The sequence below is a fragment of the Tupaia chinensis genome, unplaced genomic scaffold (assembly GCF_000334495.1).
Source record: "Tupaia chinensis unplaced genomic scaffold, TupChi_1.0 Scaffold000105_1, whole genome shotgun sequence".
Classification (NCBI taxonomy): domain Eukaryota; kingdom Metazoa; phylum Chordata; class Mammalia; order Scandentia; family Tupaiidae; genus Tupaia; species Tupaia belangeri.
In genome coordinates this window covers 3,359,677-3,386,284 of record NW_006159569.1, presented here as the reverse complement: position 1 = coordinate 3,386,284, position 26,608 = coordinate 3,359,677, and the positions used below count along the sequence as shown (strand labels likewise).

General features: G+C 34.5%; 1 protein-coding gene across 2 annotated transcripts in view; it reads right to left on the bottom strand.

Moving 5' to 3' along the window:
• Positions 1-26,608, bottom strand: part of CDH8 (cadherin 8) — a 447,802-nt gene that overhangs the window by 72,836 nt on the left and 348,358 nt on the right. For both annotated transcript variants that reach the window (XM_006143789.2, XM_006143790.3), the window contains exon 9: positions 10,827-10,948. In XM_006143789.2, the coding sequence (XP_006143851.1) occupies positions 10,827-10,948 (122 nt within the window). The remainder of the gene's footprint in view (positions 1-10,826; positions 10,949-26,608) is intronic.

The following is a 26,608-nucleotide window of genomic DNA, read 5'->3' as shown; positions in this document are numbered from 1 at the left end:
CCCCATGGAGTTTGCTTTCTCGCTTTCTCTCTCTCTTAGTCTCTCTTTGGCGAGCACATGCACCCTCTGGAAAAATTTTAAAAATAATAATTAGGCAATTGTTTGATGGGAATAATATTAAAAATTTCTGGGAAATTTGTAGATTTTAGGCATATGCATCTGACTTTCAGTTCAACCTTCTCCTGATAAAGTTAGAGTCTCACTTAAAAATCTAATATTTGATCATTTATTGTGAAATTTATTCTATTCCAAGGGAAGCTAAAAGTAAAATACCTACTTACACACACACACACACACACACACACACACACACACACATATATCTGGGACATAAGGATGATGAAATAAATTCTGAGGCCATGCTCGGATTTTCCTGGGAGTAGACAGTGTTCTGTTTTTTGAGACTATGGGTTTGAAATCATGTAATCTTTTCAAGTCATGAACTGGGGGTTGGGGGAATGAATTTTATGTACTGTAGCATAATTCTGACTCTTTAAAAAAACTGTTCATTAGTCAATAATTCTAAATCTAAATCAGACTGCTATTATTAAATTTTGAAAAGGCAAGCAGTCAGAAAACAAATACATTTCTGATGATCTGATCTTTAACAAACATAACAGTACCATGGGATCTATTAAAACACCCCCATGAGTTCTGTACATATTATTCATTGATTTTTTTCTTTGGTGCCAGGTATAAGAATACAGTATATGAAATATCCCTTCCTTGCTGCATTTGGAACAATGTTTGGCACAAAACAACTATTTAATGAGTATTGGCTAAGTGAATTAATGGAAGAATGAATAAATAAATGATGGCAGGTACATTTCTGCATCATCACTAAACTTCATAATTCTTGGAGTGGTAACTATTGAGAGACTTACCAGCATCACAATGCATCAAAAATACTATATTTCAATTCTGATCTAAGATATGTCTTAGTACAGATTCCCTGCAATGGTCTTCCAAATATGCCAGGTTGTCCCAAAACCTCATTGACATTTATACTTTCTATATTTTAGTTCAATTAGGACTTACACCTTCAATATTTTGGAAAATGTGAAAAGATGATTCATTCATTCTTTTTGCATATATACTTTGCTTGATGAGCATGAAGGCTCTTTATTGAATTCTAACTTACGAAATTCTCAACAAAATGTTTAGAAGTCATTGTTCTAGATGTGGATAAGAGAGAACTATTCATTGCAACTTTTGAAATGTTTTCCAAGGCTTCTAGAGTATACAACTATTCTCTATGAAGATTCAACAATATTAGCAACATGGTAATTACAAGTGAACTACATTGCCACTTTTTCAGGTAAATCTTAATTCTTTTTCCTCAAAGTTGCTCTGTAGTTTTGTGATTTGGAAGGTGACAGAAAGGGGTGAATGGAAGGAGGGTGAAGCAAAGGCAGTGTAAAGATGAGACCATAGTTTTTGGGTTTCTACCAATTTGCCAGTTTATTTTTGATGGCCACTATAAACTTTCCTGAAATACTAACATCAATTTCTTAAAGCAATAGTTTCTAACTTAGGAAAAAAATGCATGGCCCATGGAAAAGTTTCATATGGCTCACATTCTTCAACTTAAAAGTAAAATAGTGTGAAATTATTTATATATGCACACATATGAAGGGAAAACCCATGGCTTTTTATCAGATTATCAATGGTGTCTCTAACTGAATGAAATAAAACAAAGTAAGTTAAAAACTGATTCTTGAAATCAGTCTTTTAAGCTCTACTGAAAACCGATTGTGCTCAATGGAAGAAAGTTGACTGTTGGAATAAAAGAGGTCTTTGAAAATAGAAATTATGCACACAAGACTTGATTTAGTTATAACAATGATGATTAATTGAGAAAATAAAAAAATATAGGTGTTTGAGAAATTATATCAGATCTGCACAATGGTCCAATTATCCTCAATTATTTCTAAACTGTAATAACAGAGTCCAAATAAAATCATAGTTCTTATGCATTTGAGGGCATTGCCAGGATATTTTTGAAAATTTTTATGGCTAGCTAATCTCTACCATGATTTTTCTTTTTTTCTGCCCAGTGTTTTCTCATTCTACCTTCTACGTGAAATATCCTTTCCTTAAAACACAGTAGGTGACCATTCAGATAATACATCTTAAAGGACTGACCTCCAGAAAATACAGCAGGACATAGGTAAGTGTCTATGTCTCTTTAAAACAGTTAAGTAAAGGGATCAGCAGATGGTGCAGTGGTTGAGGTGTTGTACTCTCATGTGGCCAATTGCAGTTCAAGTCCTGTACCTGGCAGCTTGCTATCTCACTTTCCCTCAATCACTCTTTAGCTCTGTGGGGAGCACACATGCTATATAGCAAATTTAAAATAATAATAATAATAATAATAATAATAATTTTTCTTAAAAAACATTATATGAAGTTCAAATTCCTCTGTGTGGACATGTGAGACTTATGCCTTTAAAATCTATCATAGAACTTCTACATTTCCTTCTGTGTCATTCTTTCATTTTTTACTCCACTACTTTCCTGACACCAAATTGAAGTAAAACAATACAAAGCAAATGGTCCTGAAGAATTTGTCTATGTAAAATTTTCCATTTTTCCCCCCTGCCATATATATATATACACACACACATATTTTGCTGGACTGCTTATCTTGTGTGTTTTCTATACTACTGAACGTATCAGAACTGAAACAAACTACTCCATCTCCAGCCTTGCTTTAAAAATTATAGTTACCTGGGACCAGAAGGTAGAATAGTGCTTAAGGTGCTGGACTGCCACATGGTTGACTGTACTTTAAGTTCTGAACCTGGCTGCTGGGTATGTGCGTGTGTGTGCCCAAAATTCTGAGAAGAGAATGGAGAATAAAGAATTGTGGCATGGCCATCTTCCCTAGAGGGGGATTTCTCAGTTTCCCTCTCACTGTCTCTGTCTCTCTCTGGCAAGCACATGTGCCCTCTGGCAAAAACCTTAAAAGACAAAAATTTATAGTTAACTTTCATCCGTAGGGTTAAAATCAGTTTTTAGCATAATTCACAAGTTTTCAATCCTTTTTCAAATGAACCCTTTCTTTATCCTCCCATCTATTACTTCATAAGAATGTATTCTGATGTAACTTTAGGATTATAAACAATACTTCTTACATTGACAATGCATCCTATTGTTTAGCCTCTGAGAACAAATTTCTTCCAACTAGGTACCATCTGCCACCATTCTACAATTGTCCCTGAAGTAAATATGAAAGATTTTATAACTATGTTTGGCAAATGCCAAATATCATATGACCCTTTTAGAATCTCATATGCATTTATAAATGCAAGGGGAAGTTATAGTTAAACAAAACAAACAGAAGATAATATAGTTTTACTTCATTTAATGGAGTGTTTTAAAACATTATTAGATAAAATATATGTACAAATAGACATACACACACACACACACACACATACACACCCCACACCAAACTGCATCCTATATTAACATGCTATAATACATGTTTTTTCAGAAATACAATTGGAAAAATGTACTTTAAACCTTGCTCTGAGTCTGAAAGTTCTGGAAGGCTTTCTCAACCTCTACATGAAGGTGTGTGCACATCACATGGTTATAGGACTGTTACCATTACCTTCTCTGCCTTCCCAATATTATGTCAGCTCCTTTGGTACCAGATGGCATACAATTTATATCCTTTGCACAAACCTAAGTCTCAAACCTCTTACTATCTAGAATCAACCTGACTTTCTTCAAAAAGCATGCTCATCAACAGGGCTTCTGTAAACCAAAGGAAACAAGTAGATCTATCTACCTGTTTCTTACCCTAAATAACTAGTTAGTATTTTGGGGGTTGAAAATAAAAAAAGTCCAGGACTTTTAAACAATATTTTACACCATTTTCTCTGCCGATCAACAGTCTCAATTAGATTCGGGATTAGAGTAAAACATGTAGAATTGTAATCACCCAAGAGGATCAGCCAATAGACATAGACACTGCAAGCAAGACATTTAAAAACATTTTGACGGTATATATACATGGTTCAAGTGAATTTGAAAAAGAAATTAACCCACAAGTTCACACAGTGAAGAATGAAGGTATAAATTCTTCCTTCATCCTTTATAAATTATCAGAAGAAGAGTTTTTCTAATAGAGGACAAAAAATGGGCCTGTTTCATATTGATCCATTTAGGAATTATTTACAATGCATTGCTCCAAAACAAAACTCATAAAGACACAGTAATAACAATAATAATAAAATCCAACACAACAAATGCAACATTAATCATGTATATTTTGTTTTTTAGATTCTGCAATCAGTATACAATATATATTCCTAGCAACTAAAAATATTGAGCATGTATCTATATTAGTATCTACCTCCTATCTATTCCTAAAATATTAGAGTTTAAACTAATAGAGATAAGGGGCAAGGTCATGAAGGTATTAAAGGGTAAAGATTTGATTGTATTTAGATTGTTCCAGTGCTAAATTTTCAGTTACATTTTTCTCTTATGCTTTCCCCTTCTGTCCAAGTTGTGCTCTAAATTCCTACTTCTGTTAATGACTCTCTTGAAATATGTTTTGCTACATGTTTTCTTCAAATATTGGTTTATGCTTTTCATTAATTTACCATCTCCATACTCCACCCAAGGTAAAGTGAAAACAGTGTTTCATGCATTACGTTGAGGTCATCAATTTCATCTGTTTTAAAATCAATCCTGTCTCCCTCTTGTGTATGCAGATAGATCATAAAAGATGCCTGCTGGCAGAAAAGTTAAAATTAAATCTCCTCTATTTATTGTTTCACGAGTGTTATAAAATGGCATAATTTCATTTTATTGTTTTAAAAAGACTAACAGAAACTAAAAAAAAATAAAGAAATTTGCACACCTATTCATTGCTTGCATTGATCAAGGAATAATTATCTTTACTTTTCTGATTAAGTTTCATTTCCATTCAGTTAAGGTTTTATGGAATGTTTTTAAGTAAACTATGTTATTAGCCAAAGGAGTGATATTTTCTTTTGAGAAAAATGTGCATCTTGATCAGAAGCTTATTTTCATGACTATTTTTAAAAGAAATGTATCCTATAGGCAATGGAACTTCAGAGTTCTGCTTCCCTGGAAAATGTCGAGACACCCTAGAAAGTGCAAAGACTCTGGCTTCTTCTAGAGCAGACTTTGGGGCTAGCCCCATGCCTTGGTGATTAAGGGAGTTGGATCCATGTGACTAACATGTGGTTTAAATTCTGGCCCCAAGATCTTTAACAAAACACACTGGGTGTGAGTGCACGCATGCCCCACATTCTGATGGGATGGAGAAATGGAGAATTGTATTGTGATCAATGTCCCTTTGTGATATACTTTCTCCTTCTCTCTGATGGACACATATATCCTCCGATAATTCTCTTTGTAACCCATTTTGGCACTTCTCATGACCCATACTCTGTCAGCCTTGGCCTTCATATCCATAGAGCATGACTGCAAATATTAAACTACCAGAGCAGTGATGTTGATTATATATTACATGTACTCTTTAATTTATGTAAGCAAGTGGCTTTCTAAGTTATTGCTCTCTGTATCTATTGCCACCACCTTAAACTAGGCTACAATTATGTTTTGCAGTAGCAGCCTCCTAAATGTTCTTCCTGCCTAATTTTGTGTATGTGTGTGTGTGTGTGTGTGTGTGTGTGTGTGTGTAGGTTGTATTTAGAACAAAAATCTTTTCTTCCCGATCTCATTTTTGCTTTAGCCAAGACGTCTTCAACTCTTCAAACAAACTGAGGTCTTCCTCCTTTCAGGTTCTTTGTACCTACTTGTGTTGCTAACTAGAAGGCTTCTTTCATGCCTCGGCCTTTCTCCTTTTTCCAGATTCAGTTTAAATGATACCCACTTAAAAAGCAAATTTCTCTAGAGCCAGACAGTGGCACAGTGGTAAAAAGCAATGCCTCTGTGAGGCAGATCCACATGGGAAAGTTGCTGGTTTGAATCCAAAGACCCGAGTTATGTCTCTGACCATGGGCTGGTGAGTCGAGGGGTGGATCACAGCACCGGAGCCCTGTTAGGGGGACTGTCTCTTTCTCCCTCTCATATGGAATAGAAACTTGGAAAAAAAGTAACTTTCTCTGACAGCACTGCATAAAGTAGATCCCTTCATTTTCATTGTTTCTATCTAGTTGCTTTAATGTTTATTTCGACCCAGTTTTGAAAATTTTAATTGTATTATTTATTCATTCTATTCTTTTTATAATCTATCTTCTTAAGAAAAAAGAAACACATGTTTTGCCCCTTCACATTGCTTCTTAGATTGTATGACAATGATTAGTATCTTATAGACGTATGATGAATATTATTCAATAAATAAATGAACATTTTTTTTCTTCTGAAGTGGTTAGCTTATTCAGTGTGTGAGGAAAACAAATGTCTCCATGGTAATATCTGAGAAACAAATTTTTTAAATAGTTGTCATTGATGAATGAAATGATGAGAACCATGAATCTCAGATTTTGTGAATATCCATCCCAAGTATTGGTAGATATTGTCCAGAGTATAGATGACTGTTTTTGTTTTTGTTTTTTATTTGAACTGTGATATTCTCATAATGAACAAACTCTGTATTGCTCTAGTGTTGATTAGAAATAGAAAGACGAGATTAAAGGAAATAAAACAATGTAATTTCTCTCTCTCCTCTCTCTCTCTCTCTCTCTCTCTCCTCTCTCTTAACCCAGATATGATTACTGATGCCAAATCACACATCTCAACATGTATAAATAGTGATAGAATTCAAATATACTTCATTAGATTTATTCATAATAACATAGGAAGCTCTTTCCTGAAGGAAAAAAATATATTGAAGCAGACTGTTACCTAATTAACTCTCAAACAATGAATATTCTCTGGGACTAAACAAGAGACCTTGACTCACACCTAAAAAGACACTATTCCGTTCATCCTCTGTGTTGAACCATCTGGAATAAGTTACCCTAATTCTGTATATAGTAAGCAAGAGGTTAATAAAATAAAATCCTAGAAGGATCCAATAAGGAGATAAGATGTAGAACAGAGTAATGGCAGCCTTCTGGCCAACAGTGGTCATTGACATGTATTTTTCTTTCATGTTTGCTTCTAAGAGAGGTGGTGTCAAGCATACTGAAGGAAGATGTTGGTTTGTCCATATATGTTACCTGCTCCTCCACCTGACCCATCAAGTCACCATTCTCTTCAGACAGAATTTGGTTTATCTCCAACTGACTCCACTTCAGGACTTGATAGATGGTTTCTGTCTCTGGTGGAACTCGTCCTGTATTAAGAGTTTGAGATAGTTCTGTTTCTCCTCACTCCTTCATTCCTATACAGAGGATGTGAGGAATTTCCTTATAATTTTATCATTTCTAATTTTAAACAAGTGTTTGCCAGAGATAAAATTATATCAGGGTCAAAGACTAATTTTTAGAGTGTATTTGCCTCTGAATCTCCAAGTGTCTAGTCAGGTCCTGGTACATAATTAGTGCTCAATATTTATTGATGGACCAGATCCTACCACCTTATCAGGAACATGAACTATCAGACATATATTTTCTTTCTAATTTTGGAATCTTCAACATATCTTAGTGGGGATTAGAGGGGACTAAATGGAGAGTGGCTTTTCCACCCATTGTGTTCAAATGAGGGGCAAGAAATCTGTAGGTGACCATGCCTTCATTGGATTAGAATGTAAAAGTGTACATCAATTTATATCTTTTGACTTAAGACAAATTACCTATAACTACTATTTTTTTAACTAGAGTTAGCAATCAGAAGATACCATATTAACATTTAATTATAAACAGAAAGTTTTTGTTTGTTTGTTTGTTTAAAGGATTCTCATCAAATGGATCCAGTTTGATTGATTTTGTGAGCTATTTTTTTTTCCCTGTGGTGGTGGTTGGTACTCTCTTAGAGGAACAAATTCAAGGGAATGATATGTTTTACTTCAAAATCATAAGACAGTAACAGAGGCAGATATTATTTCCAATTCTATTTTCAAAGTGAATCTGCATCTATTTAGCATAGCTATATCATTAATCTGCAGATAAATGCCTAAATAAGAAAAAAGTAGCCTCCTTTATTTTCTGTTTCTTTTTATTATTATTTTGTATTTAAATTGGTATGGTTCAGTGAAAAAAGATAAATGTACAGTAGACTTTTCTCTGTTTCCATGTTGACAGTTTCCATTTTGTAAGAGGTTTGGACCTCTTTACGTAGGCCTTATCAGTCCAGATATTTTATATAGACCAAGTGTTTCTAATGGCTTGATATTGTTAATAATTGTTGGTAGCCCGGTAACCCACGAAACTGATCCGTTTGAGTTTAGCCTTAAATTCATTCCTTCCAGGTAAACAAGACATTTGAATGTTGCCTGTACTCCTTTTTCTAAGCCAACTTCAAAGCAGACAGTAATTCTTGAAAAATATTGAGATAACTAAGAATTTAGTGCTAACTCAGTTTTTGACATTTCATGTTTTTCATAATACATGATCATATGACAATAAGTATTCTCATTCCAAAGTAAGCTAGTCATTTGTGTGTATGATGAAAGATGATGGAAAGTGTAGCTATGTTGAGCTTCTACAGGTGAACACTAATTGGTATGGATAACAAATACAAATTTGGAGAAACAGTAAGTGTAAAAATGAGACAGTTGAGCATTAATGACCAAAGAATGATGTGAGGAATCAAACATGGGTTCTGACTATCACAAAGGATCAAAAATGTCAAGAAAGTTATTTGAAAAACTGCATGTGTGTTAGTCACCCAATCAACCACATGTCCAAAATCAACGCTAAACTTTATGTATATATTAAATTCTAATCAACATAACTAAATATATTCACTAGAGAATAAGATGGTGCCGTGGACACACACACAACACAAGCACTTCTTCACAGAGTCATTCATTGATTTGCAAAAATCATAAACATAGAATCAACTATTTTTATTTTGATCTTGCACAGGAAAGGTAAGGGAACAATGAATATTTTCCTAAGGATAAAAAGAACTGCTGAAAAATCATTAACACCTTGGAAACCATCAAAATCCACAGGATAAAACCCCAGATGCCTAAAGATCCAAGCAGCATGCATGTCAATATCACAAGTGAAGCCACTGTTGAGTTTTTGAAATACCAGTGTCATTGACTCTCTGAACTTGGGTGATGAATTTTGCATGAACAAAGGAGTTTTATTTAAATCCTAAAGCATTTCATGGATTCTGTGTGATCAAAAAAGTCTATCTCTTAATTATGTGATTGGCTACTTTATACCAGCAATAATCTAGCCCACACAACAAGCATATCCTTGAAACTGACCTGTTATGTTTTGATAAAACCTTCTTTGCCAACTTAATTCACAAACTTAGCTAAGGGATATTTACTTACACACCACACACACACACACACAAACACACACACACACACACACACCATCATCATCATCCTCAAAGGATTACAATGAAGATGCTTAAAAGATAAGATTGGTAGAGGTCAAGTTAACATGATTAATTAAGAAGCATTTAAGTTGGTGTTAGACTATTATGAAAATAAAAGTATCACTGCTGAAGCTGCATGTCTTGATGAGAACACAATGTCTAGGTGTTTAAAATTAGTTTTATTATTAGAATTTTATCGTGCATGTGTGTTGTCTTATTTTTGGTAGATGGAAACAATGCTAATGTTTCAGCTATACATGTAGTCTAGCAGAAAATGCCCACAGTTTTATGGGAGGGTAACACATAGATCTTTCATAATAATTGAATAAAAACGTAGAGCTACAGTGCTATTCTTTTCTTTAGGGGGGAAAAAATCTGACTCTTGTCAGGTAAGCTACTTGGCAAATAGTAAGTTTAATTCCTAACACCCACATGAGGCACAAGAATAGTTGGATTAACAACTCCAGTGTCATGCTGTCAGCTGCTGTTTATTTAAATTAAAATGTCACCATCCAGAAATAAATTAGGAAGTTGAAAAATGATAAATTTCTTAAACATACAGTACTTTGGCACCTTGTTAAAATAAATCTATTACATTTGTGGTTTTGCAGAACTTTACACAGGCTATATCCATTTTGACATTCAGAGTATAGCAGGTTTAACTTTTTATTTTTGTTCTTCTTGCTTCTTTAGCTCTATCTTTCCCTCTCCATCCCCTTCTCTCTCTCTCCCTCTCTCTCTCTCTCTCTCTCCTCTCTCTGCACCTGTCTTTCTATCTTTCTCTTTGCCTTTTCTATCTTTACTGCACCCATCTATGCAACATGACAGAGGTAAAAAAAAAAAAGTCCCATCAATACATAACTTCATACTTTATTCACATGTCTAAAATATGTTATTCATCTATGTTTATCTAAATATATCTACATTTTGACAGGTTTCAATATTAATTTCCTACAACTTTTTATAAGCCACTGGCCTTCCTGGGTTCTGCTGTCAGGTACTACTTGTGTTTTTGATGACACAATCATCCCTCCCCATGAACCTTTTCCTTGCTTCCTATCATTTGAAGGTTAAAATTCAGGCCCCCTCACTCTAAGACATCCCCTTTATCCTCCAGATCCCTAGAGATTTTAAGACAGTAATTTGGCTCTGGGTTTGTAGCACAGCCGGTTTAGAAGCCAATTTGGTTATAAGTAGGAAGAGAATTAACCTCTGCGGAAGGAAAACATTTTATCTCTATTCCCATTTGGATGTTTCTTGCCTGTGACTTTGCAGATCATAAATGATGCAGATGCACACTCTAAGGTAGGTTAATCAAATATGAGACAGTTGTATACAAACATATTCAGCATTAACAACATGGAGATATTTACTTGGCCGGGTTTTCCATTTTCACATAAAAATGCCTCATATTCGGATGCGAATTCAGGGGCGTTGTCATTGACATCCAGGACTTTAATAGCAACAGGTACTCGTGAAATCTGACTGTGGTTCCCTATGGGAAGGAAAAAATAACATCAGCATTGAGGGTATTTCATGCAACTAACGTGCAATTCAACCTTCTCTAGAAAGCATGTGTGTCTTTTTCTGTCTCCCTTAATTAGGATGTTTTCAGCATGGTCATTATGGAATCTGACGACTTGGTAAGGAAAAATAGCAAGTCCTTGACTACTTAACAAAAATGATGGTGGTAATATTAAGTTCTTATTCCAATAACCGTTTTTTTGAGTTTAGCTTGATATGGACTGTATCTCAATAAATTAAAAGAGAGTTCTTTGATGAAGCACATTTTATATTACTGATAAAATCCATTATTTAAAATAAAAATTTTGTGCAAAGAGATTTTATCTTTGTTTATCTTGTGAACACACAACCCATTTTGAGCTGTTACTTTCTTGATTGACTATATATTAGAGATGAACACTGAAAACCCAGCAAAAGGCCAGAACTAAATCACTTGTGAAAAAAGGGTCCTTACCAACCATAACAGAGATAAGCTTAAATAAAGATGGGGAATCATATATTTTATGAATTTTATTTTTCATCAAAATCGACCTTGAGATATTTTTCAATAAGATAAGTCCAAGTTATTTTAATATCGTCATTTTCAGAAAGATTTTCATCACTGTAAACAGATAATAATTTTCTAATCTTTTCAGGTCAATTCCAATAGCAGAGAACTCAATGCATAATCCTTAATCCTTTAAGTTCAAAAAATTGTGTATATATACATCCATACACACATATAGATTGATCCATTAATACATTGCTATCTTGAGCCATGTTATGATTTTTCACTTGTAATAAATGCAATACAGTTTGACTCTGACTGTATCATGTAATAATCTTTTGATCCTTTGTAAATTATACAGAATGCATTGGAGATGGCCAATTATTTATTTGTGTTTCTGTAGCACTGAATATTAATAAGCCAAGAGAGGAAACATGTTTGGTTTTTGAATATGAACAAACAGACTTGCTTTTGATATATCAAACTCTTCTTTTTGACAATTGATTAAATTCAAACCTCTATAACCTTTAAATACTTAATTTATTATTTTTGCTAAATATGAAAGTACTTCTAAAGCACATACCAAATAATCATAGCCATGATACAAATTTACAGTTGCTTAATCCACTGGCTATGCAAGATTCCAATTTAGATAACTACTATGGCTACTCTCCAACATTCTAATTTGGTTCACTATGCTAAGTAGGATAGTTAGAGTTCTGAACACTTCCATGATAAAACATAACCTTACTTCCAGCAAATCAAGACAAAGGCTTCAAATGCCTGAACTGATATACACTTTTCACTCTACTCTTTTATATCTAATAAATGGATTAATTTTTCAGTCAGAGAGGAAGTATGAACCACATACTAGTTTTAATCAAAGGGAAAGACTAAAAATTATAATATGACTCTAAGCAAAGGAACTTACATTTTATGTTTTATCTACTCAACAAAACTCTACCCATGTTATATTTTTTAAAAGGTATGTTTATGTTCTTAAAGACTCATATGTCTTTTCTAGCCTGACCAGAGCTTAGTAACAATTCCCAGAAAGTGAAGTAGAGCATAGTGTTTGCACTAGACAATGCTAGAAACCCCAACTTTATTTCCTACTACCTCCTACAATCTAAGTGATCCTGAGGAAGTTATTTAACCTGGCTTTATTCCTAAGCAAATTTTAACTCAAGAACTTAACACTTAATCCATGGAATTAATACAAGTCTTATATGAGAAAATATTGAAAGTGCTCACATAGTACTGGGTACATATTCAAAGTCATTCTAGACTTTGCCATTTGTAATCATCAACATCAATAGCACCATGTATATTAGTTTATTGCACATAGTGAAAATATTCATATAATTATATTTCATTTAATCATCACAAAAGAGCTATGAAAGAGCTAATGAAATCCTCAAACTATCCTATTCCTTATACACTATTCTTTTGCTTCTGAAAGTAGTGAAAATACTAATTGTAAAAGTCCGACAATGGTTGATTGAGCCAAATGTGCTAAATATGATTTTTTCCCTCTCTTTCTCATGTCACATATGCATACATAAATGAACACACAAAAAACACATGTAAATATGCGTATGCACATAGTCTCTGTACTCTTTTGTTAACATGGTAATTGTACTGGGACCAGAAGTTGGCGTAATGGCTATGTTGCTGGACTCCCACATAGTCGATCACAGTTTGAGTCCCAGACCCGGTGGTTTTAACTCACGCTGGGAATGTGTGCATGCCTGCCCAAGATCCTGAGAGAAGAATGAAGGAGAAGAGATTGCCGCACGGCCACTTCCCCTGGGGGGTGATTTCTCACTTTCTGGCTGCCTGTCTTTCTCTGTCTTTCTGATGAGCTCACATGCCCTATAGCAAAACTATAATGATAATTATGCCAACACCTATGCTGTTGCTTTTTCTCTTTTGTTTTGTATTGGTCTTACAGTTATAATAAATGGTCCCAGAGACCTAGAGAATCATAAGTGGTTAAATTCATGCATAAAATGTGGAAAACTCAATGAGCTTTTTACTGGGGATAATTTTCAACATTAAAGTAATGTATTTTTTTTTCATATGCAGTATCTGGGACAAGATGGCATTTATTTATTTCAGGTGCACAGAGCAAAATATCAAGTATTTTTTTATTAGAAGAAATGTAGTATTAAGTATTGCTCACATAACATTGTTGGAAGATCATGAATGAGAGAGAAAATGTTCTTCCAAATATCATTTATCTGAGGACCTCTAAAAGCAAATAATTACTTTTAATATAATGTGCAAAAGCATCTTGCAAATAATTTTCTTTTTTATTGTTGTTGTTTGGTCTGTGAACTAAAGAACTAAATTTGAAATCCCTCTCTCTTCATTGCAAGAATTTCACGGGATGCACTGTTCTATCTAAATTCAATTTTTTTCTCACGTTTATTTAACAATTGCCCAAATTTGCTATAAAAAATTTAGTTGGTTGCATAGCATATATTGCTAGGTGTCACTTTTAATTTAGCATTTTATAACATTTTCCCTTAAAAATTAAAAATAATAAAACTTGAACTGTTTATTCTGCACTGAAAAGTGATATGCTAATACAGTATTCCCAGATGGTTAGAAAACTAAAAATAATTTAATCCTTCCCCCTTTCTAACTTTGAATTCTTTGCTACCTCTCAAAAGTTAGCCCACACCACATCTCTTACGAAAAGCCTTTTTTACTCATGACTTAGATGTGTTTCACTTGGTTTTCATGTATGTGTGTGTGTGTGTGTGTGTGTGTGTGTTTCTTAAAGCAAAACAGGATGAAGAACTCCACAGACCAAGTCCCCAGGAAAATTTGTAGAAATTATTTGAAAAAAAAAAATGAAGTCTGATGGTGATGCAGTGATAAAACACAACATTATGCAAAGCTGACCCATATGAAAATATCCCCTATCCTCACCCAGAGACCTCTCTGAGAACAATGTTTGGACACATGCTAATGATCCTAACTGGCTGAGGCTGGAAATGGGTCATAGAGTTGAGATTCTATTTGGCGGTGAGATGGGTGCTGTTTTTATCTCTTATAAAAGAAATAAATATATTGTATTAAAGAACACAGTACAGAAAATCAAAACCTCCCTCAAAAGTATTAATGGCATATTAGACCATGGAGGAGAGAGAATCTCTGACTTTGAAAACAAAATATCTGACACAGTCCAAGCAACCTAGAAGAATGTAAAAATAGCCACTAAAAATAAGGAAAACATATAGCAAATCCTAGACATCATTAAATGCCTGAATGTTTACCTAATGGGTATTCTAGAAGGTGAAGAGATGTATAAAGGCTTAGGAAATCTCTTTCATGATATATTAGTTGAAATTTTTCCAAATGTAGAGAAGCACATGGAAATTTAAATCCAGGAAATACAAAGAAAATCAAATAGATTTAACATGAGAAGATCCTCTCCAAAGCCCATCATAGCCAAACCGATAAAAAATCAAAGACAAAGGGCCAGCAGGTGATGTCGTGGTTAAGGTGTTGGACTCCCACATGGCTGATGGCAGTTTGAGTTCCAGTCCTGGCAGCTTGCTTTCTTGCTCTCTTCCTCTCTGATATGGATGTATGCCCTATAGCAAAATTCAAAAAACAATAATAATAAATACAATTTAATAAATAATTATTTTAAAATATCAAAGACAAAGATAGTATTCTAAAATGACAAAAGAGAAATGCCAAGTTACTTACAAAGGCTAGCCCATTAGACTTAACAGTGGATGTCTCAACTGAAATAATGAAGACAAAGAAAAACTGGGAAGACATATTTAAAACTATCAGAGAAAAAATTCTCAGCCAAAAATACTATACTCAGCAAGATTATTCTTCAAATGAGAAAGAGAAATAAAATCATTCAAGATAAATAAGCACTGGAATAATTCACTAAAAGTAGGCCAGTCCTTCTAGAAATACTTAAGGGACAACTACACTCAGAAAACCAAAGAGAGATAAATAGAAGTAAGAGAACTCAAAACAAGTAGAAAAAAAAGAAAGAGCAAATGACAGAACTAAGTCCACACATATCGATAATAACCTTGAATATTAATTGATTAAATTCTTCAACTAAAAGACACAGATTGGCTCAATAGATAAAAAACCTGGAATTCTCTGTATATTGCTTATAAGAAACACACTTCATTGACAAAGGTAAAAATAGACTAAAAGTGAAGGGCTGGAAAAAGTTGTTTCATGCAAACAAAAATGAAAAAAAGGACAGATGTTGCAATATTGTTATCAGAAAAAATAGACTTTAAGATAAAAAGAGAAAAAAAAAGACAAAGAAGGACACTACATGGTTCTAAATGTATTAATTCATCAAGAAGACGAATACTCATAAATGCCCAATGCCATAGCACCCAAACATGTAAAATAAAGACTTTTAGATCTTAAGGGAGATAAATACTGCAACACACTAATTATTGGAGATTTCAGTACGCCACTGTCACCACTGGACAGGTCATCTCAAAAAAAATAAATAAATAAAGGAACCAGCAGTTAGCGTAATGGCTATGTCGCTGGACTCCCACATAGTCAACCGTGGTTCGTGTCCCGGACCCGGTGGCTTAAAACTCACGCCGGGCGTGTGTGCGTGCGTGCCCAAGATCCCGAGAGGAGAATGGAGGAGAAGGGATTGCGGCGTGACCATCCCCCCTGGCGGGTGATTTCTCGCTTTCTGTCTCTATGTCTCTCTCTGTCTGTCTGGCGAGCGCATGCGCCCTACAGTGAAAATCTCTCCAAAAAAGAAAAAAAAATATACACAGGAGCTAATTGATACTATAAACCAAATGGATCTATAAAGAGAAGTACACCCAGCACCTACAAAATACATTTTTTCCTTATGGAACATTTTCAAAGACTGATGACATCATATGCCAGAAAACAAGCCTCTACAAATTTAAAAGTGTAGAAACCCAGCATCTTCTCTGACCACAAGGAAATTGAACTTGAAACTGATCATAGAAAAAGCCCTCAAAAATGCACAAAAACATGGAAATGAAGCAACCTATTCTCAAATAACTTTAAAACTACTGGAAAAATTAAATCAAAAGATTCATTGAAATCAATGTTAATGAACATACACTCTCCATAACCTTTGGGACAGTGAAAGTAGTTACAAAAGGAACATTCATAGCCATTTGTGTTCACAAGAAAAAAATAGAAAAGTGGCAAATAAAAAACATCACATTTTAAGGAACTGGATAAGCCACAACAACAACAAGAAAAATGAAAGAAGAAAAGAAATAGTAAAGATAGAGCTGAAATAGAGAATAAAATAACTATATAAAAAAAATTAATGAAACAAAAAGCTGATCTTTTGAGAGGATAAACAAAATCGATAAACCATTAGCTAGACTAATCAAGAAAAACAGATAAATGAACCAGATAGATAAAATCAGTAAGGAAGCTGGTAATATTATAACAAATAAATCAGAGATATAAAACAAATATGAGAGACTATGTGCAACTATGTGTCAACAAAGTAGAAAACCTAGGTGAGGTGGACTATTTTTGGACATGTGGAAGTTTCCTAGGCTCAACCAGGATGAACTCGAAAGCCTGAATTTAACAATAACAAGTGATAAGATTGACTCAGTAATTGTTTCCCAACCTTCACAGTGCAGCAAGATGGGAAATTCACACCAAACTAATACAACCCAAAACAAAGAATCTCTCTTATTAAATGCAAAAGTGGAGATCTCTCTTAAAAGATAGGAAGAATGTTAGCATTTCTCTTCTGTCCAACTTCTAGTCCCTGAGGCTAAGTTTCAGGCAACTGCTGCAGAGATGTAGAACTGCTTTCTTCCCCCCATGTCTCCACTGATGGGATAGAGTCTCTGCTATAGGCGAGGTGTCAATGAGATTGCTGGGGCTCTGCTTTCATTTTCAGATATTTATGAATATATTCAATACCGTGCCCCCGAGGAGACAGATTGGAGCAGTGTGGCACTGGTATAAGACAGTCACAGATCAATGAGATAGTCACAAGTAAAAGCATGAAATTGGATCCTTACCTCACAATATGTACAAAAATTAACTCCAAATGAGTCAAGATCTAAAATGAAATAGTAAAAATTATGAAGCTTTAAAAATAAAAAAAGATAGGTTAATCTTTATGAAGAAAGTGTGATAGCTTAGATATCATTTGAAATTTGAAGCCAGAAGAATAAGAAAACTAAATATTTTGGGTTTCACCAAAATTAAAAATATTTGTGCTTCAAAAGTACCATCAAGAAAGAGAAAAGACATGCAAAAAAAAAAGAGTGAAAATATTTGTAAATCATAAATCTAAAGTAAGTTACTAGCATATGAAGATGAAAAGGATTTGGATAACAGAAAAGGAGAGCTGGCAGGATCAGGGTTTGTAGTTTTTGTTTTTAATTTGCTTATAGGGCATATACATTCACTGGAGACAAAGAGAGAGAGAGAGAGTGAGAAAGCATCCTCTGGGGGAAGGACTATACCAGTCTCTACTCATCCATTCTCCTCTTGGGATTTGGGGCATGCATGCACACAAGCCTGGTGTGTTTTTCAGGCCACTGGGTTCAGGATTTGAACCAAACAGTCAGCCAGGTGAGATTCAATTGTCTTAACCACCATATCATCTAGGTAATAAAAATGTCCTAGAATTGACATGGTGATGGTTTTACATATCTATGAATATATTATAAACCACTAAACAATACACTTTAAATAAGTGAATTGTATGATATGTGAATTATATCTCAATAGAGTTATTTCTTCAAATGTTCAAGGTACTCATTTCTGTCACTGAACTTTTTTTAGAGGTTTTTGGTATAGGGTGCATGTGCTCGCCATACAGACAGAGAGACAGAGAGACAGAAAGCGAGAAATCAACCCCCAGGGGGAATGGCCACGCCACAATCCCTTCTCCTCCATTTTCTTTTTGGGATCTTGGGCACGCATGCACACGCACCCAAGAGTTTTAAGCCCCAGGTCCAGGACGCAAACTGTGGTCAACTACATGGGAGTCCAGCGACATAGCCATTACGCTAACTGCTGGTCCCTCATTGAACTTCTTTAGAATATATTTTTCTTCTAGTAGATTTTTTGACTTTGTTCCAATCTGAAAATAGTCATTTTAACATTATGTGGCTTAATCTGCAGGCCTTTGAGTCAACAGGTGGTACAGTAGTTAAGGCGCTGGACTCATACACGGCTGACCATAGCTCAAGTTCAAGCACTGGACTGGGTAGCTTGAAACTCACACCGGGCAAATGTGCTTCCATTTCCAGAATCCCAAGAGGAGAATGGAGGAGAAGAAATTGCAGCATGGCCCTCCCTCCTGGATAGTGAATTGTCTCTCTGTCTCTCCAGTGAGCTCTTCAGCAAAATCTCTAAAATATAAATTGTATGCCCTTGATTACTAGAGACTTTTATATCTTCCCAACAATAATCTAGATCAGTAGATCATCCAGTACATGGTCAATACATATTTCAGAATACATTAACTAATGAAAGTAATTTAACCAACAATTTAAAAATATTTGTCTTTTGTTATTTTTTTATTACTTCATAGCTATATTATCTTTTTTGTGTCCTAATTTTAATTGACTAATATGGATAGTGATGTATAAGCACCCATTTATGTGCTGGAAATATAAGAAAAGGCAAACAGAGATGATGGTTCTGCTGCCTTAGAACTTAACACTACAGGAGAAGAGAATAATCAAATAGTGTTGATTATTACATGAAAGTCAATCTGAAGTAAAGGACATAAAGAAAAGGAGATTGTTTCAGTGCAGCACATAACAGAAATAGACTCAGTTGGAGAGTTTAAAGAAGGAGCATCTGGAGGCCAGCAGATGGCACAGAGGTTATATGGCTAGACTCCCACCTGGTCGACTGCAGTTCAAGTCCCTGACCTAGTGGCTTCAAAATTACGCCAGGCGCATGCCCAAGATCCCAGGAAGAGAATGGAGGAGAATGGATTGCAGCATGGCCATTCCTCTGGAAATGATTTCTCACTTTGCCTCTCACTGTCTCTGTCTCTCTCTCTCTCTCTGGTGAGAACACACACCTTAAAGCAAAAACCTCTAAAAATAAATAAAGGTGTGTCTGAACTAGTGACAATATAGGAGTGGGTGAGTAATAGGGGGATGGTTATTAGGGAGTGGGTATTGGAGTGGGAGGGAGAGATCAAGGGTAAAACAAACAAACAACATGTTTAATAGACACAAAAATGAAAAGTTATCTGCTGATGATAACGTATATGGTAATGTCTTCGACTTGACTAATATACACTGTTTCTGTGCTGGGGGAAAAAAAAACATGAACACTGTGAAGGTGCACAGTAATTAAATGTAAATAAAACAAACAAACAGAAAAAGAAGGTGCATCTGAAATAGTCACATTTGAAGTTAAGCTATGTGAATTAGGTAAATTCCTTAAAAACAATAATATTGGGGCCTTGTTTTTTGTGATGCATCAGTCTTGTAAGAGGAAAGACAATTTTCTTCTGTACTTGCTAGGATGTTGGAATGAGCTGGGGTCTCAAGACAGATTTAATTTTTGCCTCCTGTGTTTGCCTCCTCCTCTCCTTCTAGAGCTCCTTTGCAAACTTTATATTTTCTGAACACCTCTTTATAGACTGGCTTATGTTTGTGCTTACTTTTTGAGAGACAGATTTGGTGCTTCTCTAAGCCCACCCTTCTTTTGAGGCCATTATAAACATCTGTCTGCTCAAGAAATCTTTGTAAAAAAAAATTAGAGTAGCACTAATCACTTACTCTCTTCTCTGTATACATTTATTAGAGAGATAAGCTTATAGTAAATATTACATCTATCCAGTAAATAGAAGTTTTTCTTGTCTCCAACTAAATTTGAAATCCATTTCAGAAAGGGGTCATGGACTCTTTTGGTTTTAATTCCTTTTTTAGTTTTCTGGAGCTTTTGCTACAAAGTACTACAAACTTGATGGCTTAAAACAACAGAAATTCATTCTTTCACATTTGGAATTCAGAAATCCCAAATCAAACTGTCTACAGGGTCACATTCTCTCAGAAGCTTCTAGGGAAGCCCCTTCCAGTTTCTGGTGCCTCCAGGCATTTCTCACCGTTGTGGCTACATAACTCAATGTGCCTCCATTTCCACATGCTTTCTTCTCTTCACCTGTGTCCTCTCTTCCTTATGTCTTATAAGCACGCCTATTATTAGATTTAGAGCTTGCTCAGCTAATCTTAGATGGTCACATCTTGAGATCCTTAACAATTACATTTGTAAATACTTTTTCCCAAATGGTATAGTGACAGGTTTCTGAGGTTAGGACATGAACATATCTTTTGGGAGGACCACTATTCAATCTGCTATATTTTCTCTTCCCCAAAACTAAGCCATTTGTGATAAAATAGGATGATGCTATCACAAACATGATCTTTTCCTAGAAAACAGATATATATATATATATATGAAGCTAATGCATAACCCTTAGAATTCATACTTTGAAATATCACCATATGAGCTCAAGGAGATTATGTAACCCATATGCACTCCTGGAAATTGATAAAACCCTTATGTCATCCATTCATTTTATTCACCTGCTTATTCTTCTGTTTAGTTTTTAAATAAATATTTATGTGTGTGTCCTCAGTTATTGAGACAAATCTGTAATCAACTAATCCACAGTACTGAAGAAGATATCACATTATAATGGTTTAATTATACCCTCAATTATACAAATTATTCATTTACACAGTGCTGAGGAAGAATATAGGAGAAACATTTTTCTAAAGTCACAGGAATAAATTATTATTTAATTAATTGACAAGTAAAAATACTCTAAGATAGATTGGCATCCCTACCACTTAGAGTCAGCAGCACGTGACACAAAATCCCAGAAACAATCACCAAAAAAAAATCAGTAATTCTGAGGGTGTGAATGTCCAGACATAAGGCTGATTGTGACATCAGGAAAAAAAAAGCGGGGGCCAAATCAGAAAGAGTCATTTTTACAGGCTAATGAATGGGACATGCCATGTGATCTTAGGTCATCAGATTTATGATTTTTAAAATTAGAGTAAGTCAGATTGAAAGAAAAATTATGTTCTGTTTCACATTTTCCCCATGTACATGAATGTTTATCTTAGGTATTAGTAAATGGATGCCCCAGAAATTTACTATGAGCATTTCTGGAAACTTCTAAAATGGGGGGCAGGGGGAACCACAAAAGAGAATAAAACAAGCAACCAGCTATTTTTCCATATCCCCCATATGCCCCCAAAATGTTATCTTTATTGATATTAAATGAACACATGTGATTGAAATTACAACTAATTATAATTTTCAACACGAATGTCACATTTAAATACTGAAGATTCACTTTTATCTAAATTAGTGAAATGATAGCAGTTCAGATTTTTAAAGATATTATAGAGCAATAAATTTAATTAGATAAGCTTCTAAGGAAATTATTCATGTCCTTTGTGACTGGCCCCAAAATGTTTGACTTTCATCTGATACACAAACATTAAATATAAAGATATTATAATTAGAAACTTGATTAGCATGCATTAAAGATTAATTTTCTAAACACAAGAGATGTGACAAAGTGGTCTGGAAGGAAAAGCCCATTTCAACTGGCCACAAAATTAGGGCTGTTTTCGCATACTATGGGAAAAAAAGGCTGAAATGGCATCTAGTATAAACAATCCTTGAGTTCCACCATTTGAGTTGTAGTGACTTCCTGTCACCTCTCTGTCACATAGCCTCATGAATTGCCCATTAATTTTGCCCTTTTATAATCAAAGGTAATGGAATACTGCCAAGTCTAAGTTGCTTGGGAATTTGCTTCTAACTGGTTTCCATGAGCTGCTGTTTTTGCAGGCATCAATTGAAATAAACAGCCTAGTCTTTTCAGACTAAGAGAGGAAAAATGATTTGACAAATTTAGATACACTGGTGAAGTTCAATAAATAATTCTTAAGCCTTCTACCAGTAGAAGGGTGGAAAGACATGAGCAGAAAATTACAGTCAATGGGGGAATACAAACTAAGAGAATTTATAATTGGATGGGGGATGAGAAGAACAGTGAAAGTTTATCAAATGGGAAGATGTGAATTGAATATATGATTAAAAAAAGATAGCAACTTGGGAATTTTAAAATGAAACTGGTGGGAATTTGAAAGATCTTGGAAAATAATTTCAGTAGTGAATTTAAAATCTCCAGTGAGTAGAGACAACAGGAGGCATGGTGATTAAGGCACTGTACTCCCATGTGGCAGATGCAGCGGGAGTCTTAGACCTCGTGGCTTGATTTCTCTTTCTCTCTCTCTAGTGAGCACACATGCCCTAAAGCAAATTAACAATAATAAATTAATAAATAAAATTAAACAACTAATTCTTGAAATTTTTAAAAAAAATCTCCAGTGACTAAAGAAAGAATTCTTGGAATACATTTTTAGGATACATTTTGATTATAAATGGTATGATAATTCCTCAATCACTAAGGATGAAACCATCAATCCATATTATTAGCTTGCTCAGGAACAACTTTAAAAGTAGTTAATCAATGGAAATCAGAAGGGTAGAAATGCTACTGGGAATATTTTTGATAGTTATTCTTTTTATAATTTTTTGAAAGAGTTTTTTTTTTTTTTTTTTTTTTTTTTTTTTTTTGCTATAGGGTGTGTGGGCTCACCAAAGAGACAGAGAGAGAAACAGAACAAGAGACAGAAAGTGAGAAATCATGCCCCCCCAGGGCAATGGACACACCACAATCCCTTCTCCTTTATTCTCTTCTTGGGATTTGGGCATGCATGTACACCTGCCCAGTGTGAGTTTCAATCTGCTGGGTCTTAGACACGAACTATGATCTGCTATGTGAGAGTCCAGGGCTTTAACCACTACACCACTTGCTGGTCCCTACAGTATATTCTTTAAAGGTTTTTGCCATAGCATGTATGCCCTTGCCAGAGAAATACAAAGAATGAGAGTGAGAGGTAAAGTGAGAAATCACCCCCCAGGGAAGTTGGCCATGCCACAATCCTTTCTCCTCCATTCTCCTCCTGGGATTTTGGTCATGCATGCACACACACACACACACACACACACACACACTCACGCACACACAACCTGTGTGATTTTCAAGCCATCAGGTCTGGGACTCCAACTGTGGTTAACCATATGGAACTCTAGTGCCTTAACCACCATGCCACCAAATGCATCTCTTTTTTCCTTCATGACAACTATATTGATAAACTGGTTCAAGTACAGCCTTTTTACACCCTCAAATACCAAACAAGACATTTGTCCTCTACTGTACATAGAGATAGCGGTTGACCACTAGAATTTTAATAATTTTTTACTATAGGATAGTAAAAATTCCATCAAGACCAAGAATATAAAGAAGTCTCTCCTTGAAATCTCAGTCAAATCTATAAAGGAGTTCATAATTAAATAAGACCTATAATCAAGTGGAGCTTTCATATACAATACACAAAGCTTTTCTGTTAACCAAGAAGTAGCTCTCTCAAGAGATGGGGAAATGCTTTGTTTCACTAAGTTGTGGACTTAGACATATTTGAAAATGCTCTAAAGTTCCTAAAGAAAATGACTCTTAAAAAGAAAAAAAAAAGAAAATGACTCTTAAATAGTGAATCAAGTCCTTACTGATCCCTCTTTTTCCTGACTGTTAAAAGGCATACTATCTTCCTACATCATTTTCAAATGGGGAGTAGGTGTAGATCTGTTATTTATTACATTCATCTTAAGTAAACCTGGAAACAGTAGAGTACTGTATAACCACTCAACACCTCCTTCACTCTACCTTTTCCCTATAAACCTACAATTAACTCTCAGTATCCTTCCCAGCTCCCAACAGTAGAGATCTTGAAAATTAAGGCAGACATTTATGGTTGTAAAATGTTGATCTTACAGAGAAATGACTTATGGTCATTGTGGTGAGAGCTGACTTTAAATATCTTAGCTACTTTATATTAAATTTAAAACATTAACAATCACATTATAAATAAAGGTAGTATAAATGACAGTTTATAAATAACAAATTAGTATTAATGGATGTGGAACCATCAAGTCTACTATTTTTCTTTTTATACGTGTTCTATATTGTTATCTACCTTTTAAAGAATGTTTACTTATTTCTTCCATAAGTGAGAGAGAGAAAGAGAGAGAGAGAGAGCACTCTAACAGGATCTTCGCTCTGTGACCTATTTCTAGTCTTCAGCCAGCCCTGAGTCGCAGGCACACATGAACCTGGTGTATTCAAGGAGGTCACTGGATTTGAACAGGGAGCCATATCATGTGGGACCGCCTCCAGAACATCATGTTTACCACTGTGTGACCATCTGTCCCTAATACTGACCTACTATTAATTCTTTAAGTGTACCTATAACCTTTTATTCCATTGTTATCTATACTGTAATACAAATATCAACTTTTGTTTTGTTTTATATGTGTGCATATGTGCATACCTGGATTTTGTTTATCTTTTTCTCCATACTATTATGTATTATTTTTACTGAATTTGGACTCAAAAATATTAACTTCTTCCTTTCCTAGCCCTAAATATGTTTTTATATCCTACACATGTCTCTGTTCTCCATAGAGCAGCAGGTAAGAAATAATGATAATGCTAAATCAATTGTTTTATGCCTCTATTACTAATTCTCAGTGTTTTTTTTTTTTCCTAATCATTTCACATGGGATTGATGGAAGATTATTGGAAAATAATTTACTGGGATTACAATGCAATTCTATTTAAATCACATTTATTAGAATGTTAGAAACACTCACAATTTCAGAAGGATTGATGTATAGAGTTACCTAAAGTTTAGTTTAGATGTTCATTAAATACCACTTTACAACAGTAGCACTTTCAATACATACACATGTATGTACATGCATACACAGCAAATGCACATGTGATTAGGGAAGAAAGATAACATTGTAAACTACCCAGAATGTATTGTGTGATCTGTCATACAATATTTCTTTGAGATTTGTTGGATCTCTGTAAAGAGTTTTTTATTAAAATAGGAACATAATTTCAGGATATGAAAAGATTGAAATTAATCTATCCAAGTTACGTACTACAGTATCTTGTAAAGAAATGTCAGTTCTTGACATCTAATGAGTCCAAAGAAGGGTATTATATATTGGGTCATCGGAAATGCCATGCCGTATTTTTCTTCTATGTAAAAATGCGTCATGACTTTTCCAACAACCCAACAGATTCCATGAGTTTTCCCTTATCTATTCCAACCAGGAAGTGATAAAGCTGAAATATGAATCCAGGGAAGTTGAATCAACAAGAAACAAACAGAAACAAATAAAATTTCATTACTTCTTTCAGGCTGTCTTTTAGTATGGCAATCATAAAACATAATCTCAAAATATCATATTATTTTTTAATATCGATCATTCTTCACTCCATGCACAACTGTAATAAATAAATGAGCAACATTAAAAGAAAGTTTTGATGATTCCATTAATATAGACTTTTATATCAGTGAATTCAGAAATACTCAGAAATGTGGTACTCATTTTTTTTTAATTTCCAAGTAATTATCTTTAATTTTTTCTCAGGGAGGCGAGACCTTTCATAATTAAAGCAATCCATCAGAATAATAAAGTGAGCAAATATTAAAGATTTACTTCAGTGGACTTTACCAAAATGAGCAAAAATATGAACAGAGTTGTGTAACCAACACCTGCATTAATGCATCCAATACAGCCAGCCACCCAAAAGCTTCCCATCTACTCCCTCTAATCAGTAGGTCTTCAACATAACTTCTACCTTACTTCTTAACACACACTATGTCTTTCTCAGAACTTCATATAAGTTAAATTTATATAGCACACACAGTTCTGCATGGCTCCTTTAACTCAGCAGACTATTTGTTCATTCATTCATATGGTTGCATGCAGCAGTACTCCATATTTTCTCATTGTTTAGAAAATAATTCCATTGAGTAAATATGCCACAAAAGATTCATTTACTTATTCTAGTACTGGTGGACATCTAGGTCACTTCAGTTTTGTGCTATTTTTAGTTGTACAACTCTAAATGTGTATCTTTCTGTATGCAAATATATGAGTTTCTGTATATTACATACTTAGGTATGGAGTGAAAGA